This window comes from Pangasianodon hypophthalmus, chromosome 18, assembly GCF_027358585.1.
Source record: "Pangasianodon hypophthalmus isolate fPanHyp1 chromosome 18, fPanHyp1.pri, whole genome shotgun sequence".
Taxonomy (NCBI): Eukaryota; Metazoa; Chordata; class Actinopteri; order Siluriformes; family Pangasiidae; genus Pangasianodon; species Pangasianodon hypophthalmus.
Window position 1 is genome coordinate 10953303 of NC_069727.1, and position 23036 is coordinate 10976338.

Genomic DNA, 23036 nt, shown 5'->3' on the forward strand with positions numbered 1-23036 from the left:
ACTGGCTGGGCACAGTTTTACACAGTTTTAACAATGTAAATGTTGGAAAATTAATTATTTTGTGTTGAATATGTGTTGAGTATCTACCATGTGTTGTATATATGTGTTGATCTATCTATCTATTCTACAGCTACAGCGTTATTCTACTTGCACAACACTTGAAGTTAGAAATGCCCTGTTTATTAAGAAATTTTATGCACTACAATGTTTACAAACTCTACATGTGTTACTGAAGTACACTTCTCAAGGCCACTCCAAGTGAAAGCTGCAGGCTGATCATGCAGAACTCTGAGATATCAGAAAGCTGCAAAGCACCTTATAATCCCGTGTGTGTTTGTTTTTTCCTGGAGAGTTTATAGACAGTTGTTAAAGATTCAAACTCAAACAGGCACTAGGGAATACTGATTGAGACGTGTGCCAGGAGTTTAGCATATTCCTCCTCCTGTTAAAAAAACCTTCACACTGCCTTGAATCTGACATGGATGGCTGGCAATGTCGATCGCAGCACTTAGGCAGAGCTTAACATCAGGTTGAGCAGTCTGGAAAACAACAATGAATCAAAATAAAAATATTTTAATATCGTTCAATATACCTTATTTAAAACTTAATTTTCTTATCATTTTAGGTGTAAAAATGTCTCACTATAATTTTTATTTAAATTTGTACCACAGGTAGGTCCTAACACAAAGTGGTGTTGTCATCTCTTAACAACTAACACCTGATACTGACTCAGTACACTACTCTGTGTATTATCCTCCCTACTCTTTTCAGTAGGGAGGATAATACACAGAAAAAACACCCTGTTTTTATTTGCATCAGTGAAGAATTTAAACTTTTTTCTGAAATGAAGTTTGACGATATTTGTATTCTTTTTTTTCTCCAAAATCAGACAGTACTAGAATACTAGAACTACTTTCTGTTCAGCATGATTCCAGTTGTTTCAGCTTGTGTATATTGCCCTTATGTGAAGCCATACTTCCTGACAAGAAATTCATCAGGCAGATAATTTCCTAAATACTTCCAAGTCTGTAAAATCATAAAGCTCTGAGAAGACATTGCTTGAAAATTAGAATAAATTTTAGTCCTTTATGTGGATGTGGGTTGGATATTTTTGTCTGGCGGACTATTCTCAACCCACCAGTAATATTAATGGTATTTAAATACCGCAGCCAAACCATTGTACACTAGTATCATCACCACACACTACCATGTCAGCGCCACTGCTGTGCTGAGAGTTCACCACCCAAACAATATCTGTTAAAATCTATGGTCCAGTGGTCGTATATCTTTACATTGATGAACAGGGTAGAAGAAGGATGACAAACTGTGTATAGCAACAAATGGCCTACACTCAGTAATTATACACCTTCAATTGTGCACCTATATGGTACATTTAACTGATGAACTGGCAACACATTATATATTCAAATTATGTTTGAGCCACTACCCTCTGCTTATACAACTGATATTTTAATTGTAATTAGCTCACCGTAAACATATGCATCATGTTAGCATGTGATTTTCAAGTGAGCAACAATCAGGGATTTGGGCTGACATCAAATTTACAGCATATTCCAACTAACACTCCAAATCTACAACTTGTAAATGTCTGATTTCTAGATATTTCCAACACCTTACAGCTCTTCTTCTCAGTATTTCCTCTGTAATAAACTATTGTGTATGAACATTTTGACACAGTGATTACTTTCCATTTAGCATTTACACTAGATATACAAGGTGAGGCCTTGTGTGAAGAAAACAAGTACTAACATACAATATATGTGAGACACACACAACCATTCGATACACCAATATGGACTGCTGCCCAGATCTCCTCTGTCCTTCTTTCTATGGCTTGAAGAAAGGGAACAAACACCCACTTTTGTCCTTTCTTTGGACCATTTCAGTTGAAATCACTGATTGTCAGGCTGGCTGATTTTGTGCTTATCTACATTCAGATTAGTATCAATTTGCAGTCCAAAAAAAGTTGAAATTTGTCCTGAGCATCCCAAGACTCAGGTACTAACTCTGAAAATCGATTCATTGGAGGGAGGAAATTGTTTTCATGCATGAAACAAGTATGATTTGAAGATCTGAGGAATATACAGAAAAGAGAAAAAAAAATGGAATGTCACTTGAGATATACACCACCAGGCAATATTTAACAGTGATTCTGTTTGTAGCAACACATATTTGACCCATTCCATGTTCATTTCCACCATTGCCTGGTCTTTTCTTTATCAGGAAAAACAAAGATTATCAGGGTCCAAAAATGATATTTTATTGTTCTTTTATCTTCTCCCATGGCTAATGGTCTATAAATGTTTGATAGAGACTCCATGCTAACAGATAATGAACATGGTGGATTATTAGTCATTGGGTGATTTCTTCAGCCACTGGAAGAACTGCTCCTTGTAAAGATTGTGCCATTTCACATTAGCCTTGACAATCTCCAACGCTCGAGTGAATGCAGATACTGCTCCTCCACTGTTCATCTGGATGAAATCCTTCAGCTGGAGAGGAGAAAACAAAGGAGAAAAAGTAGTTTAAAGATCCTCCAGTGTTTAGTGTCAATGACCTTTCATGATGACCTGAAAGACACTACAAAAAGTATGTTGACACCTGACCAATCACACCCATATGTGCTTTTTGAACATCCCATTATAGTTTTTGTCCCCCCTTCTAGGAAGGCTTTCCACTAGATTTAGGAGTGTGGCTCTGGGGATTTTTGATCATTCAGCCACAAGAGCATTCAGAACACAAGAGTTCTTCCACTCCAACCTTGGAACACCCTGTCTTCATGCACCTCACTTTGTGCACAGGGGCATTGTCTTGCTGGAACAGGTTTGGGCCTCTTAGTTCAAGTGAAGGGAAATTGTAATGCTACAGTATACAAAGACATTCTAAACAATTCTGTGCTTCTGACTTTGTGGCAACAGTTTGGGGAAAAACCTCATATGGGTGTGATGGTCCAGTGTCCGCACATGTTCGGCCATATAGTGTATATTCACTTCATCTTTGAACAACATACTTACAGCATTCCCACTTCAATTTATTTAAAGACATTGAAGTAAGGCATGTGCCAGTAATCAATTACATTATACAGGATTTCTGATAATAACATTGACCATATTATAATTATTGACTTTTTTTTTATAATCATGGCCTTTTTCCTTCTAGGCTTTTCTTTAAAAAAAAAATTCATTCATTCATCTTCTGTAACCACTTTAATCTGGTCAGGGTTGCAGTGGATCTGGAACAACCACCCATAACACTAGGAGCAAGGCGAGAGAATTCACCCTGGAGGAAACAGGAGAACCTGGAAGAGACCCACATGAGCATGTGGAGAACATGCAAAACTCCACACATCATCATATGGGTTGTATATATTTTTTTTATTTGTACACTGGTTTATTGTTGTAGTGGAGCTGCAGAAGCAAGCTTAGGGATACGAATTCTCCAGACTTTATTCTTCCATCGAAGATATCCACTGACCTTGGAAAGTTTGCTTTGTTATCATTTTGAGTGGTCTTGGAGCTATTTGAGCCTCTGTACTATGATGTGTCTGCGCTTGCTTTGGGTGGAGCTTGGGCAAATATGATTTCAGTTTAACATTTCCTTTTTAAAAAGTCCCTGGTCACTTCCCAGTCATATAACCCACACAAACCATGGTCTGTACACAGGGCAGCATATTGTTGCTGGGGTCGCCAAGCTATTTTAATTTATTTACTTAAAAAATTTAAATTATAAAAATGTATAATTTAAGAAAATGAGGGAACCGTGGCTGTTTTGGTGGCAGGTTTTGCTGTTAAAATGAACAATTTGTTGTTGTTTTTTTTATTTTTTTATAATTGATTAGAATTTTAGCAGGCTCCAGGGGAAATGGAAATGGATTAGACTAACAATTAACCAACATTCACACTGAGACATTTCATCATTGTTTCAGTTGACTGGTTCCATAGATGGATGTAAAAGACTTTCAGGTGTGTATTAAAGTTGATAAATCTTGGAAAAAAAAAAAAAAAAATACAATAAATTAAAGGCCAGAACTGCTGACAAAACAGTTGAAACATCAGTTCAAATATGTTCTTTAAGAATGATTTTTTCTCTTCTCACACAAAGAAAATTTGATGACCACAATGTTACATCAACCTTATCCTGAAAAACACTATGTACTTGAGCCCATTAATCTTTATTAGTATAATTGACGAAGGCATGGCCTCTGGGTCTGTCAGTCATAGTGGTGAAAGTGTGATCTTAGCTTCATAACTCACCTCGCTGAGTTCGCTCTCTGTGTTGAGAAACTCTGTCACACCGCTGATTAATTTAGAGTTCATAAATAAAGCCTCACCATACCTGCACAGGAGGAAAGTCACATTCAATGAAGTACTACTTTTTACATGCCTCACAAACAGCACAGACAATAAATATATTTCATTCTGAGTTTCACATCCAATCAGAAATATCAAAATTAACCAATGTACACTTATTCCAATCAGAAACTACATATATTTTTCACAGGACAGACACATAGATGGGAGCTGAATACTACTTGAGAAGCATACCTGGAGTTTAATATGTCCCACTTTTCTCTGAAATACCTCCATGCCAAACGGCGTCCATGTGGGTTGCGGCCAACATGGATGATGATGTCAATCACATCTTGATCTGGCACCAGATCTGAGCTTAGAGACAAGTTGAGCAGTCTGGAAAAGAACAAACAAACAAAAATGAGTATAAAACCATATTTTCTGGAGAGTCCCATATGGACTTCTAGAAAAAATAACAGATTTCATTGGCCTTAAATATGCAATAGCCTATTTACAGGCTGATTTACTAAAAGAGGTCTACAGAGGACTGCATCTTTCACATGAGAAAAATAAAGTGTAGGCCGCATTATATGTTTGTCTTAATGAATATGTAAATTTAGAAGTTTCTGTCTAAAAGTGTAAAAAGCTGGTGTTAATGCAAATAAATTTAGCACCCATAGTGTGATTTACTAAGCTTCGAATTCACATCAGGACCAATTAGTGCACAACATTTTAAGTAAATTTCAAATAAACACTAGTGGTTTTATGAACACCGAATAACTACCAGGGGTGGTATGAATCATCTGAATAGCTTCTTGTGCACTCACACATGTGTATCAAGGAGTATCAAGTGCAAGTCCCAAAGTGACCATATGACATAGTATTTACTATAAATAACTATAAATATGGCTGTCATACAACCATCTTTCCCTGTAAACTTCTCGCCAAGTTCACCCCAAGCTTAATGCAAAAGCATGCAGTTCTCCCACTCATTTAGCAGAGGTGATCACTAACAAGGGTGGGATCCTATACTAGGTTCTTGGGAAACACAATAGATGAAGGTGCCTTGTTCCATCCATAAACAATGTCATGATTTTATAAGCCCCGAGTAAGACACCATCCATGATGCGGTGATGCACTGCAACTGCACACCATATTTACCTTTAGCATAAATGAGAACTTTTCACTGTCCAGTAGTCCCTGCAGGAAGCCTAGTACTTTAGGAACCAGTGCACCAGTTCCAAAGGATGGAGTGCATACCATATATAAAGAAGTTTCCACCTGTAAGCAAGGCCTGTGTACTTGCTCTAGAAGTCAACCTCAACCTGTCCTGAACCTGGACTTCACTCAGAGCTCACAGACTCAGGTGACCTGACACAAGGTGCTAAATGGGTCCATTTGGGACATTGGATCTACTCATGAATGAAGATGCCATTATGTTCAGATCACTAGTAAAAGCTACACATTTTGGAGCCGTGAGCAGGAGTCTCCTGACATAATTGCTGAATTATGTAAAATCTGGGGAGAAATCAGTGGGAGACATGGAAATGCTAGACAGAGGCTGAAGCATGTGACTTTGAATTGGAATGCCTGTTCATGAAAGGCAAACCTTAAAAAAGCATCTGTGCTCTGGGGCAATGGGGCCATGGAATTATACATGACCCAGTCAGATGGTTGCACGGCATAAATATCTGATAGCCAGAACGTGTGAAAGAGGCTTTTAGGAACCAGGTCAGGTCTCTTAAATCTAGAATCAGATGAAAAAAATGGCCAAAGAAATTTGTTGGCCTACCATGTGGTCTACCATTTCAGTCTTGCCACTGTCCAAGGATCAAGGTCCACATGATCCTTTAGTGGTAGTGATGGGGGGTACTGTTTAGAACCTGTCCTATAGGATATTCAGGGGGTGGGTGGTTCCTGAGACTCCGTTTGAAGTCTGTTGAAACTTATGTGGGCACTGAAATATAGAGCTTGGTTGCAGTGATTTGAGGATGCTGTGTGGTCAGTCTATTTGGATGTGCTGGGTTGTAGTTTCCAAAACCTGTACTCTCCTCAGAGGCCCAAAGAGCAACCCTGGCACACACAAGAAAATTTGCAGGGTTGAATTAAATGTGTCTGGCTGTGTGGATTATGCCAACCACACTTGCTACCATAGTTAGTTAGAGGCTGATCCAGATTTGTATCCATTGGTCACTTGGGGCCGAAGCTATATGTATAAAGTAGTAATTAAGTCGGTTCAACAGCACGCAGCTGAAATTTCAGGTTCAGTTAATTCTTCAGATCTCTTTGAGAACTGAACCTGCCACAGCTATTGAGAACAATTAGCATATGCAAAAACATCATTTAAATGTTATTTCCTCCCTCTGTCATTTATGCAATTGTTATTTGTAAATCACCTACAACACAGCCATTTGTCAGACTGCACATGCAAACTGACACTCCTTTTTTGGGATCTTTGCAAATTAGTCAAGTCAAGTGGGTTTTATTGTCATTTATGTAGCTTCTATACACTGGAACGGAGTGTTGTTTCGCCAAGACCATGGTGCAACACAGAATATTATGCAAGACGAGTGCAGGACAATAAATACACAGAACAGAACAATAAATACACAGGACAATAAATATACAGAACATGGGCTGTAAACTGTAAATTATTTTGTAGTAAAGCAGCAATTAAGGTTTGAGAGAGCTCCAAAATTATTTTTTTTTGCATTAATAGCATAATAAATGATCTTTAAAAGAGCATTAATCTGGAAAGACAAGCACCCACACATTCTCTTTGTGCAAAATGTTATGTGTTTAAATAAATGGGAAGTGAGGCACTGCTCAAAGGTCAGGGTCCATTGGAACAGTGGTGGCTTTTACACTACAACAAAGACCATCGTTTACCTGTTTTCCAATTGCAAATACATGCCTTCATTCTTTTTCACAGAGCTCTTGAGAGATTCCTCATCATTGGTCAATGTTCTTCCACTTATTGTTTTCCATTTGATCTCAGGAGCCACTGTTCACATTCAAATTTCAGCCTTTCCCTTTTAGTAAACATACCAGAGTGTACTTGTAGTGTTATTGTCAGGAGAAATTATAATGTGGTTTACAGGATACGGAATCTCTTATTCAGTGCTAACAACAAGCAGGATCGTTGACAATCTTCACTCCTTCTGTTTTCCACATTGGTAGGTTCACTTTATAGTCTAGAATGACACCTGTGAATTAGATTACTGTCTTACAACATTGCCATATGGTTGGCTGAATTTCTCCACCATTACATACTACAACACTTTCTTTCAAACATGTGCCTACTTTCTTTGACAACTAATGAGAGATGCCTTGTTTCTTAGATTCTTTTATACAGTACTTGATGCATTGTATATATGTGAATATGTACTTAAGATGCTGGACTAGTAAATGTTTCCAGGCAAGTGTAGGAAGTGTAAGGCATATAGGGGGGTGAATAATCTGGCGTTTTTGGATGCTGAGTAGCTTTCTCTATTCCTGCCTTTATTAAGCACTCTATATTGTGGGACAGTGAATATACTAAATGCTAGTTTATGCTTTTCAGAAGAACAAGAATTACCAAATAACTTTAATGTAATGTGACATTTTTCTCTTTAATTGTCCTTTTTGGCTTGGCCACAATGAAAAAGATTATGAACAGGTCTGCCCTCATTGTTTAAATTTATTGTTTCTTCAATGGCAAGGTTATTCTCCTAGAACTACACTGCCTTTACTAGATCTATAAATATAGTTAAGCCTGGAAAAAGTACCATGGGGAACAGTTACCTGTAACCAACAATGTAAACAATCCCTATAAAATACTTATATGTTGAGTAGGTCACCAAGTACACTTATTTAAAGTGTTTCAATTAGTGTGTAATTATTCAGAGATCATGATCCCACTGTATCTAATGGTATTTTAAATTGAGCTCCTGGCCAATGCATATATAAAAACTTGCATGAAATACTGCCATGATATTCTTTCTAATTTGCATTTGAATTTAGCTAGTAGACTTCCCCCTTTTTTCCTTCCAATGCTGTCTAATACTTGGCATAATGAAACAGCTGTTTTGTCACCTCCCCACCATCTTTCATTCCATTTATTAACATGCAGCCTTATGTTATGAGATTTTTTTTTACACAGGCATGCAACATATTCTGTTATTTTTAAACAAATTTGGACTGTATTCATTTACAGATGCAGACATTGATCATAAGCAGAAGTCATAAAAAAGTCCAACTGACAAAAATGTGGAGTGTAAACCAACATTTAGGCATCTTCTTAAATTTTTTTGTGTGTGTGAAGTACACTTCTTCTGTGAAGTACATTCATCAGAATACTATTGACAAAGATATATACTAATATTGACAAAGAGCAATACTCTACAATACAAGCCCACCCTCTTTTTACATGACACCAGCAATCATACATTGATGATAATTTCCAATGGTTGGTGATGATTCTATTTTCCAATAGAATAGGTAGGCAATAAAGTGGATTAAACATAGAAATCTAGGAAGGACATATATCAACCAAGTAGCAAAAAACACAGTTTCAGGAAAATATCTTGGAAGTAGGCAAGAATATAAAAATAAGGCAGAGCAAAGGCACATGAAGAAGTGCAGTCTGACTGTGCAATGTGACAACAAACTCAAACTATCTCAATAGAGCTTTTAGACAGATCTCCCTCATGAGCTGGGAATGAGCTGTAGCAAAGGCATGCTGGGAGTTTATTAGAGAAGCCCCCATTGTAAGAGCCACTCCAGAGGCAACAGAACCTTAAATAGAAAGTTGTCCACACCTTCATGGTTCTGGGCCATCAAAGTGGAATGGTTGGAAGCTTTAAGAAGGGTGTCCAGAACATCCTTGACAGGGACTCATGAGTGCTCCTTCTGGCAATAACCCCCCCCTCCCCAGTTCACCAACTATTATAGATATCCCCCTTTCCTGTGGGAGTTCAGGAGGGTTCTCACTGCATAGGTTGGATATCAGTGAGGAAGGAATTGACTATGAGAGCAGGTGGTGGAGTTTCAGAGGGTATGGCATCTTGCAGAGAACTTGTCATCACAGTTTCTTTGATGGAAAATCTAGGTGTAGCTCCTTCCCTAGCCTGTACTCGGGTGCATCCAGGTGGTGGCAATCAATTTTCTTTCCTCTGGGAGCACACTAAAGCTGCACTTGTGTTGAATTCCACACCTCCCAACTCTGTCTGAAACAACTATATACCACTGGGACCTCCTCACAGGCCAAGTTCCATGGGAACGGTGGTGGCTGGTACCACTGGTAACATTGAAACACCCAGATTTCTGTAAAGCTGCTTTTTGACAATGTCTATTGTTAAAAGCACTATATAAATAAATAAATTGAATTGAATTGAATTGAATTGAATTGAGTGAGGCCCGATAAAGCGTGGGTAAAGGGGTTCTGGGTTTTTTTTTTTGGCCCAGGGGAGAACTTACACAAATTCCCTTGATGATCCCCCCCAAAAAACTGTAGAGATACTGTCTTGGTTCAGTTTTTTCACCTGCCTGTAGAATTTTGCATGGTGGCAGATGTGATGTGTTACCTTCTGACTCTGAGAAATGAGTGACAAAATCCCACTGGGGTATTCATAGGGGCTCCAGGGTTACTGCTGGTAGATGGTAGTCTCTGCTAATGTACTACAACTTACAATGATCAGTGCAGGCAATGAAGGGATGAAGGGTCCCTTCCAGCCAATGACACCACTGCTTGAGGGCCAGCTTAATAGTGAGGAGCACTTGGTTGCCTACATTGTCAGTAAGCTGCTGACAGTATCTGGAATGTAGCTTAACTGGAGGCCCTTGCCCCTGTGAGATAATGGCCCTTACTTCTACCTCAGAGCCATTCACCTCCACAATAAAGGTACTGGTTGAAGCTGAATTGGTACCAGAGTGAAGCAGTGCTTGAGGGAGGTGAACAATTTTTCTGCAGCAGTTGACCAGGTGAGTTGACATGGAGCACCCATGAGGATACCAGAACTGCGTGCATCTTCTGTTCCTCCATGGATATGCCCTTAGGTGGCAGTACATACCCATGGAAGGAAAGACTGGAGAAGTGTAACTGACATTAACCTACTTTGATGTAAAGCATGTGTTTAACACAGTACTCACATGCTTTTCCAGGCTGTGAGAATACAGCAAGATGTCATCAGTGAAAACCAGTACGTACCGCTTAAACATGTCACAGGGCAACTTGTTAACAAATGACTGGAACACTTGGGCCAAGCCATATGGCATCAATTCAATTCAAAGCAATTTTATTTGTATGGCACCAACAGCAATCTTTAGGGAATCCATATGGAACCATCCACAGCAGCAGACAATGAGTCACAAGTGAATAATCTCCACAGGAGTAGCGTGTCAGGATCTGGTACAGGCACCATGTCAAGCAGCAAAATGTCAGGCAGCTGCTTATTAGATTATTAGGTTTGTTCTTACTCTACAATAGTTTAAAAGATTGTACATGGTGAGAGAGTGCAACCAGGGAGTCCTGCAGGTCTGGCCAAGTATTCTTAGTGACCCAAGAAGTTGGTCCACTAATAAACCTCCCGGATGCATATGAGATTGTGCGCACTCCTCACATTGAGCTTGGTGAAGAATTGGGCTCCGAATAATTTTTCCTGTATGGTTGGCATGGGGTATTGGACTTTCTTTGTGATCTGATTCAGTCCATGGTAATCACAGTCCTACATTCATTTTCTCCACAAAGAAGAAGCCAGCAGACACAGGTGACATGGAGGGTAAAATCAGGCCCAGGCTCCTGGATATACTGAGAGTGTGAGTTAAGTTTTAATTTGTACAATATAACCATACAATGGAAATTGGCTTGGGTTCATGGAACAAGGATGCCTTTACACTGGTGAGGAGATAAGAGCTGGAAATATATGGACTAATTATAGTCATCAGATGTGGTGTCTCTGCTACTCTGGAGTTCTGATAGGAGATAGGCATTAGGTGGGTTTCCCAGTGGACAAGAAAATTGCCTCTATATCGGTTTGAGTCTCAGGAAGGAAAATGCTGTGCACCAAGTAGCAGTCTGCAGTATTCAGCCTTCTTGGAGAAGGTGGAGCAGGTGCTCATACTGACTCCATAGTGCTCCTTCTGACTACACATTTCTTTGCTTTTGGAGGACTTCAGTAATCATGCTGGGCAAGGGGGTTGACTGGTGTCCTGGATCTGAACCCAAATGGTGAAATGTCGTAAGATTTCTGTGCAAGCCATGACACAAGGTTGCTCATGAATATATTTAGTACCAGAGCACCTAGGGACAAACATCAATGATTGATTTTGTGATTGTATCATCAGACTTTACATGATATATTTTGGACTCTTGGAGCAAACTTCATTGCACAGAGCGCTGGCCATATTTACCTGAAAAAAACTGAAGAGTCTTCTGGGTTGTTTGGAAGCACCTTAAAGAAGCTTCAATAAGAAACAAATTTAACTCTCATCTCTGAGAACACTTCTCCCTTGAATTGAGCAAGGTCAGACATTGAGCCTGAATGGACCAAGTTCAAGTCTTCAATCATAGAAACACCTAAAAGATACTGTGAGCAGAAGGCTGTGGAGGTCTATCATGGAGGTAAACCAAAGACACTAACAGTCCCTCAATCTGTCAAATTGCAGAAAGAGGATTTTCAAATAATGTTCACAGGGGGCACTCCAGATTCAATTACGAGGTATAGGAGAGCCAGAAAGGCTGCAGCAAATTCAGTTGCAAATTATAGGAGAATCACACACTAGTTTGCACATTTTCTGTATTTGGAGAAGGACCAGCCTCATGTGCCTCACTTTTTGTTGTGGAATATACTAGGAGTACAGGGTACTTCATGCTCTGTAAATGTGCATTCTTGGTGTTAAGTGGTAATTTACATGGTTATTGGAATATGAAGATGCAGCCAAGTTTTCAGAGGTGTTTTATGTGGGGGGCTAGAGATAATATCCCTGTTATTTGCATATGATTATGTTCTTTTAACATCATCCAGAGGGGACTTCCAACATGCACTTGAATGTTTTGCTGAATGTTTTGTTTCATGAAGCAGCTGGGATGCCTTGGGATTTTATTCGCAAGTGATAGAAAAAGAGACTCTGAGCTTGACAAGTGGATCTTGTCAGCAGCAGCAATTTTACAGCAATTTTATTTTCTCTGTAACAATCTGTGATTGTGAAGCAGGAACTCATTTTTCACGTGAAACTTGCTGTTTACTGGTTAGTCTAGATCCCTGTACTCAACTATGATAATGATTTGCGGGTGGTGACTAAAAAGTAAAGGTCGTTCTTCAGGGTAGCTTGGCTTACTTTCAGAGACAGGGTGAGGAGATTGGCAATCCAGGAATCTCAGTCTAGAACCTTTGAATCAAGAAGAGACTGTTGAGGTGGTTCAGGCACTTTATAAGGATGCTCCCTGGTAGGCACCTGCTAGAGCTGAATCAGGCACATCCCACTGGAGAGACCCAGGGCAGACCCGGGAATTGCTGTTGAGATTATATCTCACAAATGGCTTAGGAAAGCCTGAAGATCATGCAGACGAAGCTGGAAATCATTTCCCCACCACCAGGAAAAGTGTAAGAAAAATTAATGAATGAGTAAATGAATAATCTCATAATTGTACAAATCATTCAACCATCAAAATACCCAGCAGGGTAATTTCAGCTGATAAGAAAAAAAGAATGAAAAAGATTTTTTTTTGCAAAGGTTTTATGATGTACCGAATATTGGGTATGTATTTGTTCTTTTAAACAAAGTGGTAGCTCAGTGGTTTAAGATTCACTGCTTATAAGGTCAAAGTGTTGGGTCAGCCATTATACAGCAACACTAGTGCAGTTTAGCACTATGGACCTTGCCGTAGGCAGTTTTGTGACTTACAAAACCAAAATCTCTAAGTAGCACTGAGCTAATATCACATGTATTCATATCTATATTATGGCATTATGTTACCTGTAAAATCATCTTATTTCTATTACAGATACCAGTGAGGCATTTAAATGTCTTGTCTGCTGTCCACATAGGTTCTTCATATCTTTGTGAATCTGGTCATATCAGATCTCACCTGTTGAGTAGGTAAGTGTTGTCACTGCAGGTTAGGGCCTCCAGCAGGACTTTCTTCTCTGAGATGGCCATGGAGGAGTGGAACTTCATCCAGATAAACTCCCATACATCTTCATCCATCAGAGAGACACCCGTGCAGTAGACAATGTCCCGTACATTTGGGGGAATCCTGCAGGGTTGAAGTGCTTAAGTTAGCATACACAAACCCATGGGCATAACTAAACTTCATGGATAGCATGTGAGGCATGTGTGTACAATTACCTTGGGCACCAAAAGAACAAGAATTTTGAACAAAAGAACAAGTTATTTTGAAATTTAGTGGAATTATAATGATTGAACTGAACTGATTGCAACTGAACAATGAAGTATACTGATATAGTTACTATAAATATCATTATTACGGTTTTACAATATCACAATATTAAATTCAAAAATAATAACTTGATGCCAGAAGAGGACTCTCAGAAATGTTTAGCAGATGAAAGACAGGTATAAGCTAACCATGGCATAGGGTTACTTTCTCCTAAAATCAATACATATAAAATTGCTTGGTAAATTTAACCATGTCCATTAAAAGACTAAATGTTTGTGCATGAGGGTTTGATATGGATTTGAGGATTGATTTTGCATATAACCTAACACATAGTTGCAGCAGTGCTGGTTAGCATTAGGTTCAGTATTTTTTGCAAATTATTTTTAACTTCAAGGAGGGTTTACTGAAGCATCTTAATCCATTAATGTTCATTAAGTCAGTTTATATTTTGGCATCAACCTCACAGACAATGGCCTACAGTTTTTGGAAATCACATGTTATGCTCCCTCCTCTTGACTCAGCCTAATTTCAGGTGAAGGCTCAAACCGCTCTCATTTTTCATGCCTTCTAAAATCATGAGTCATAATGTAAACTGTGTGGCTGCTGCTTTAGCATTTTTTCTTTATTGGAGAGATGTTTACACAGTATAGGTACAATCTGCAATACATGCATTAAAAATGCACACTGGAAGTGACGTCCAAGATAAAACAATGCTACCTGTACATCGTAATTTGTACATGTACTTAATTTGATATACATTAATAAATAATCTACAAGAAGACCTCCTCTTTACTGTCAGGCCAACAAAAAGAAACTCTGTTTCCCGGAACACACTGAGGCTTACAAATATGGCCGCCATGGACTACACTTCCTAACACTCACAGACTTTGTCACGTTCACATTCACCTGATTTCTAATCACACACACCTGAACACAATCAACTCCACACAGTATTTGAGGGGTCCAGTTCCACATTTGCATTGTGAAGTAACGTGTGGTGTGTATCTACCTAGACTTACAAAGCCTTTATTTGGGCTACATTTTTATGCATCTTGTTCTGTTAATAACTAGAACAAATACTGACAAATTCAGCTATTATTTCTAATGCCAAGGACTAATACTGGGCAGTTGATCTGTAGTTAATTAGGAAAAGTGTTATTGTGGTTTGGTTTCTACAATCGGGGCAAATGTATTAAAGTTAAGGAATACAGAATAGGTCTACTCCAAGAACTGTAATAAATAATTCCTATTAATTTGTTTATTATTTGTTTGATTAAGCTTTAAAAGTCTTTCTAACTTAAGTTAAAAGCATTCTAACTTAATATTTTTTGTGCTTAAAGGCAAGTGTGCAGGTTTTTCAAGAGGGTTGTCTAGATGCGACTGAAATCCCTTGTCTCTGACACTTCTACTCGAAAAATCTGGCAGCTTTGCGGGTGTGAACTATATGGAGGTAATGTGCATCATCTGGAAGGCACATCCATTCTGAGTTCAAAACCCGGCACAGCCAAGCTGTCACTGTTGGGCCTTTGAGCAAGGTCCTTGTCCCTGATCATTTGTATCTTGTCTCAAATGTAAGTTCCTTTGGATAAAAGCATCAGCCAAATGTGGTAAATGAGAATGATGAGTAATGATGTAATGACAACAATTGAATTATGTCATCAGCTGTCAAAGTCTCTAGTTTTCCTCCCAATTTTACATTTTTCTTTTAAAGTAATTTTTAAACAACAGCTTTAAAAACAGCAATTTTCTTGGCTCACTTCAGCTTTATGTAGTGTCAATACACGTTATGTAGTCTCATTCACTCAGATGGCTGTGATCACTCATCATCACCTTCAGTACAAAGCCAAACAACAGAGCTATACCTCTTATTACAGTTTATTTCTCATCCCTTGTAGTACCACTTATTCGCAGCTACAGACGGATGGAGGAGGTCACAGCCATGGTGAAGGAGTACCATATAACAATAAATAATAATAATAATAATAAGGCTGACTGAAAGAATAACTTAAAGGGTCGGGTTAAAAGAAATCTCTTTGGTTTGAATTGTTTTACACACACACAGACACACATGCACAAGCACAGCAGCTGTCACTACATCCCATAAGCTCTATTTTCCCCTTATTAGACGGTACTTATGGCATCTTGTGTTTGGCTGTGGATCACTGCCATGTATACAAGGCTGTTTGGGGACAAAAGCTATTATTACTGCTCCGGGTGTGTGTTCACGGTGTGTGTGTGTGTTCACTACTGTGTGTGTGCACTTGGATGTGTTAAATGCAGAGCACAAATTCCGAGTATGGGTCACCATACTTGGCCACAAGTCACTTCACTTAAACGAACAAATAGGTGTTGCCACGATTCCTTGGCAGACAGTGGGTATACAATGAGGGTTAGCATGATTCCAGAGTGCAATATATTGATCAGATGTCAAACTGTCAACACATAGCAGTCACTAATGCACTCAGTTGCTCACATTAGCCACCTTTACAACCGCTTCTGTCAAAATCACACATAACATTTACTGCAATATTGGCTGCACACACTTTATTTCAGATATTTATTTCATAGAGATTAATTGCATTAATTAAAATGCTAATTAAAATATTAAAACATCTGTATCAGGGTTTAGATGATGATAAAAAGCATGTGCTGCAGTGTGTGTGAGCATGTTTTTTTATATTTTAGTGGGGACTAAATGTCCATTGTAGGAACATTTATTTATTTATTTATTACAAAAACTGTAGTTATTATTAAAAAAAAAACTAAGAGAGACAAAAGGTTATGTTTAGGCTCAGCATTAATTAGCTGCATTAATAATTGCGTGAATGGAAGGTCTTCAGAAGGACAGTAAAACAAGTGTGTTTGTGTGTGTGTGTGTGTTTGTGTCTTTTTACCTGTTCTTGTTGCTCGAGATCCACTCGGACACAAGGGACACAGCCTGCCGATGGCAGTGTTTATTCCCAAAACTGCAGGCCAACATAATCACTGCCCTTTGTAGCTCTCTGGTGGGGAAAGTGAAGGAGCATGGAAGGGGGAACAGACAAGGGGGTAGGGAATAATAAAGGGTGAGAGAGAATAAGGTTCAGAGAATAGGAGACGGAAGAAAAACAGAAGAAAAGTAAGAAGCCACATGAAGAGGGATAGTGATATAGTAAATGAGCAAGAGAATGGGAGAGAATACAGTGGGAATAAGGGAGAGAGGAAGTGAATAAGGGTAGGAATATGGGAGTGTGGACATGAATAGAGAGAGGGGGAATAAGGCAGAGAGCAAATAAGAGAGGGATGGAAAAGAGTTAGAGGAATAAAAGAGTGGGGAAATGGGCAGAGAAGAAGTAAATGTAGGAAGGGATAAGAGAGAAGTAATAAGGGAAGCAGGGAGTTAGCAAGGAAGTGAATATAGGGAAGAGAGAATAACAGAAGAGGGAGTATTGAAGTGTAAAGGAATTTTGGGTTAAAGGTCATGTGGATAGAAAGAAGACAAGAAGTAAAGGAGTAATTATAAATACAATTAATGAATTAAGCATTTCTTTCACCAAAACCTGGAGAATCTCCAGTGACTTTCACTCTCAGTATAGTACAAAATATAAGAGGAGTTTACTGGGTTACAGTTGAGGCGAAATGTTTACATACATCTAGAAATTGAAACTCAGATTTTTTGCAACTCCACACATTTCATGTTACCATACATTTCCTGTGTTAAATCAAATAAGGTTTCTGCATTATTTCCATAAGACTTCATTTCAAAATAATATCTAAGAGTCAGATTTATTTCAGCTTTTATTTGTTATAATTTATTTTCAGTGGGTCAAAAGCTTACATACACTTTGTTAGTATTTGGTGGTATTGCCTTTTAATTGCTTGAACTGCCTGGAGTAGCCTTCCACAAGCTTCTCACAATATTTTGCCAGGATTTTCCTCCTGACATAACTGGTTACTCACTCAGGTTGCTCCATGGTAGATGTACATACTTTGGTACCTGATACCTCCATCTCCTTCACCAGTTCCTTTGTAGTTGTCTTGGGATTTAGTTGAACCTTTCAGACCAAAGTTTGTCCAACCCTGGGAGTTAATTTGTGCCTCTTTCCTGAAGGTTGCAGTGTCTGTGTGGTCCCAAGATTTTTATATTTTCATTCGATTGTATGAACAGATGCTTGTAATACCTTCAGTTGTTTGAAAATTGTTCCTAAGAAGGAACCGGGCTTGTGGAGGTCCACAGTTGCTTTTCTGAGGTCTTGGCTGAGCTGCTTGTATTTTTGCATGGTATCAAGAGCAAAAAGACAGTTTCTCTAAAAGTAAGTCCTTAAATACAGCCACAGGTACACTCCTAATTAACTCCTAATTATGACAATTGGCCAATCAAAAGCTTCTAAAAGTTATTACATCAATTTCTGGAATCTTCAAGACTGTTTAAAGAGACAGTCATCTTGGTGTATGTAAACCTTTGACCCACTAGAGTTGTGATGTAGTGAATTAAAGCTGAAATAATCCTGTCTAACATGAAATGTGTGGAGTTGTTAAAAAAAAGCTGAAATTAAATACCTTTAGCTAGGTGCATGCAAACATTTGGCCCCTTAACTGTAAATCCCAAATGAAGATTGCCTGCACTGTGTGTGTCTCTCATTTGAGCAGTGAAAGCACTTACTCAGTCTGATAGGTGGCCTGCAGGAAGGAGCCATCTGCATTCACACTTGGCCAGCCCAGCTTATGATACTTCAGCTCAACCTGTCTCAATACATAGCTCTGAACATTCAGGACACAAAGAAGGAGAGAGAGAGACGGAGGTAAGCAAGGGAGGAAAGGAGGGAGGGAACGACAGAAATATGCAGTAAGGAATAGAGATAATAAAGTAGATAGTGTACAAGGGAAGATCGAATAAGGGAGAGAGACAGCGTGTCAGTATGGCTGATGTACATATACACAGGCAGATGACTGGTAATGTTAAAGCAGGATGTGTTGACTGTGTTGACATTTTGATGTCAACGTGACAGTCAATGTGTTTGACATCCTACAATTTGCTGTTACTGTTAGGCTCTTAACTGATTCCAGATCACTGTTGAAAGCTCAGAGAGGCTCATGGAGCTTCACTTATGCCACATACTCTAATCTCATTTCAGTCCTGAAAGTTCAGAGGGACCAATAGAGTTTCAACCCCACTAAAGATGTTGATCCCAGGTCAGTTGTGAAGTTTCACAAGGCTTAATGGAGGTTCACTCACGCTAAAGATGCTGTAGTCCTTGGTGCGGTCAAGCAGCTTGTCGAGTTGGTACAGCGCACGACTGGCAGCGTGCCAGGGCAGAAACTCATCCTCCTCAGACAGGTAACAGATGATCTGCAGAGGGATGCTCTGTGGGAGATAGCCAGCCCTGCAGAGGTACAGAGAATGAGAGATTGATGTAGAGAGATAGACATTCCGAGGAAGACAGAAAAGAGAGAGAACAGTAGAGAGACAGTAGCAGAGGTGTAAGACAGAAAGAAGATGGAAGATTAAAAGGAATAGAGTGGTCCAGACATATAGAAAAGTTAAACTTGTGGCTATCTAAAAACCCAACATGACAGCACTGTGCCAAAGTGACACCTCTGTCTGAAAAATGGTTTGCTTAAAGTGAAAGAGCAAAAATACTCAAATTTAATACAGGCAGGCATATATCTGTTTCAATGTTTACAAAAAGAGTTAGTGTTTTGTGAGTATAGATCATAACACTATTTGAGGGAGGCTTACTGCCATGTAGGAAAAGGAACAATACTGCAGGAAAAATACTTCTGAAAGCACATTCTCTTCTAATGATGCAGTCCTGTTCACGTTGCATAAATCCATAAACTATCAGACGCTTGGAGGATAAAAGGTACTGGCACTAGAAGAAAGTTCAAACCCCATCCACTGTCATCAAGAGCAGCATATCAAATACAAGGTAAGATTACAGAGGCTTTCTGAAGCAAATATGACTCAGTATTTTATCACGAAGATTAGTCACTACACCTCTTCCATCCATCTTAGCCCCAGCTCTCCACAGCCTGGGGCTTTTCAGGGGCTCCAAACACCATATGAGAAGGAAGCAGGGATCCATGTACCAAATAACAGAGAGAAATGTTTCAAACAAGCTCAATGGAACAGTCTAAGGACATTTTCTTTTTCAGCTATTTGGCCAACCACAAAGCAACACTGTCCTGACTTACAATCAGGTCTACATATTTGTGTCAATGGTGTTCATGAACTAGTAAAAAAAAAATTTAGATTTCTGGACCTGACTGAAAGACAGCAGCATTCACTGCATATTAACTGAAGGCATTTTTAATAAATTAAAAACCATATACACCATTATAAGCAGTCTAATGCAGGTTTTCAAACTTTTTGGTCAAGCACCCACCTCTATTTGCTTAGTCTGAACTTAATTATTCATTCTTTCTTTGTGTATTTAGTTTCTGTCTGGAAAACACAATCAGTAATGTGTAACTACTGAATTAGAGTAGCTCAATGATAAATGAGCTTCTAATGCTGTAAGCATTTTTGGGGGGATGTGAGACAGGAGGACAGTGTGGACAGAATAGCACAAAATGCTAAACATCCCACAAGGCAAATAAATGCTGCTGCCCTTGTGCATTAATTACCCATACTGTCTAATTATGCAATAGATTTTAAAGACAACTGATAAAAACCAATTACATCAGTGCCTTAATCACTGATGTGTTATTAAAAGGCAAGCAAAAGCTCATCTGTATAATGGGCATAATGCTTGTCCTTTGATGCTCTTTTACCCCTCATGTTCATTTAGAGGCAGCAGTAGAAGAACACATTGCAGAGGCAGCTTCTCCAGCCATGTGCTTGTTTTTTTTTTTTAAATTCCAGATGGCTATGTACCACGTCTGGTTAAGAAAACGGCAGATTATAATTGAGTTTAGGCACAATGAGGCAATGAGTAAGGCAATTACAAATGTACTACGAGCCAAAACTGATCTGACTGTAAACAACCACATTTGACACATTTAATGTTTTCATAGAATTTTGAATCTAGGCAGAATGCTCCAAAAACCAGCCAGCTGTGTATTTTTTTTAAATGCTTTTTTACCATTTAAACATTGTGCTCCAACTGTAGTTTCTGGTTCATTTCATGCATAAGATAAAAGTTTGTGGCTGTGTTCTGGTAGCCAGATTGAGCCTCATTAATCAAGCTGGGTATGAAGGGATTTATTTGAAAATCATTTAAAGGAGCATTTCCACTAGAAATTTGGTATTTATGAAAATCCTGCAAGTTTGGAAAAACAATGTTAATATCCTAGTTGTCCAGAATGTGTGTAAATTTACATATAAACAGACTAACTAATGTAAACCTTGACTGATAGGCTTGAAATAATATAATTTGCAATGAGTTCCATCACTTGTATATACAAGTTAGGCTGTCAAGTTTAATTATCATATTTATTTCAATTACACACAAAAATGTAATGAAACTCTTGTGAAACCCAGTTATTTCATATTAATGATATTTACTAAAGAAATATTAAACATGAAAAAACTAAAGAAAGCAAGCCAATATTAATCTATAATTCAAAACAAATAAGACATTCATTTACTTAAGAAGAAATGCAGCTGTATGTATATGCAGTGGTTCAGATGGGGTATAACTTGGTTCCATTTGCTATGGCATCTTCTTTTAATGCTGTGCATCACTTTATTAGAGCCAGCACTAAGTGATGGATAAGTGAAAGATCAGGTATGTCTCAAGCTGCAGTGAGATAGTTACTCCCTAGTGTGCTTTTCCAACACAGCATCTGGGAGGGGAGCTTTCTGCCTGACAGTTGCTGAGACACTCTGCTCTGAATTAGCAGTTTCTCTGTTGGATGTGCTTGGTATCTGTGATGACGTGGGTAATTTTGTTTCTCAGTTTTCATGTCAAACCATTTTCTCTTCACCTCACCTAATTCACATTTGGATGTAAACTTATTAAATACATCACTGAAAAATGTGACTTTTATTTAATGTAACATGGCTACACTTCAATTATACAACATTCATATTCTAATACTTTTGTCAGCTTCCAAGTTCCATAAGATTTCAACAAGATGACGAGCCAAACATACTAACAATCCAAAATGGAAATAGTTAAATCAATATTTAGCATTGGCCATCTGAGTCTTCAGTTTTGAACCTGACATGGTTGAACTGAAGAGAGAAGACCATATGCACAAACCTAAGAGTATAAATGAGGTTAAAATGCCCTGAATGGAGGAGAGGACCAACGTACCTCTTCAAGTGTACCCAACATTGTTAAACATTACAGAATGAGACACAGGAAGTAGTTATTTTCTACAGGGCAGGTGCCAATCATTTTTAAATTGGCCTAGAAACAAATCCCCTTAAAATTGTGTTAAATAAAAATAAAAAATAAAATAAAATAAAATAAAACTATACAATGTAGCTGTATGCTTGACTTCAAAATATCATAGTAAAATGAGATAAATGTAAGTCACACTGGATAAGGGTATAAATGTCATAAATGTAAATGTAAATAAATACAAATTATGAATAGTTTTCCATTCTTCCAGTACAGCACTAGATGTTCAGATGACTTACTGTAGCCCAACCTATCACAATTCATGTCGGTTTTACCTTTGTCACCTTTCTGCCTGCAGGTAATGAGGGATTGTTCTCATCTGTGTGTTATTACCAGCAGCCTACTTATATGGTTGTTTTTCATTTTAGTAGAGACAGTGAACTAGTGAGAGAAGGACTAAAGCTAAAGCAACACGCACACGCACACACACACACACACACACACACACACACACACACACACACACACTTGAACGTGAGACAACCAATGTTTGGCCTTTTGGCGTTTTTTTTCTGTGGAAAGCTCACTGAAATAAAATAAAATAAACCTGAAGCTCTGTCAAAATTCACCTGCCTTCTCCTCTGTTCTACAAACACACATGCACTGGATTCTACATGATCATTAAACATTTTCCATATTGTTGTGAAGATCAACTAATTATGCACTGTAATTATTATATGCAGTATATAACTGGGCTATAGTGACCTCAGTAAACCATCAAATTAAACTGTGAGAGCCACCTTTTTGAATTGGATGAATATTTCCTATGAGCTCCAGAAGAATTTGGTTACTCAAGACTCCTTGAAAGGCCTCACAAAATATAGTCTCAGCATGACTCGTTGTCCCTAAAGTGCAGTCTTTGGGGAGGTGTGAATTGAAATTCAACCCCAGGACTTCCTTTTGAACAACAAACAATCAGCACCACTGAATGAGGAGAGGCAGGAACACTGACCTGCCTCATCACTCCTCAGTATACACAAACACCTTTGAGTTAGGCTTTAGCTTTCCATCCACCTG

At 38.6% G+C, this 23036-nt stretch overlaps 1 protein-coding gene across 1 annotated transcript in view; it reads right to left on the bottom strand.

Annotated features, from left to right (window-relative positions):
- Window positions 1-1451: 1451 nt before the first annotated feature.
- Window positions 1452-23036, bottom strand: part of LOC113531778 (thyrotropin-releasing hormone-degrading ectoenzyme) — a 147237-nt gene continuing 125652 nt past the window's right edge. The window contains exons 14-20 of the mRNA XM_026922677.3: window positions 18905-19052; window positions 18332-18429; window positions 16584-16691; window positions 13378-13545; window positions 4566-4706; window positions 4275-4356; window positions 1452-2513 (exon numbers count right to left, since the gene is read on the bottom strand). Coding sequence (XP_026778478.1) covers window positions 2370-2513; window positions 4275-4356; window positions 4566-4706; window positions 13378-13545; window positions 16584-16691; window positions 18332-18429; window positions 18905-19052 — 889 coding nt within the window. The 3' untranslated portion in view covers window positions 1452-2369. The remainder of the gene's footprint in view (window positions 2514-4274; window positions 4357-4565; window positions 4707-13377; window positions 13546-16583; window positions 16692-18331; window positions 18430-18904; window positions 19053-23036) is intronic.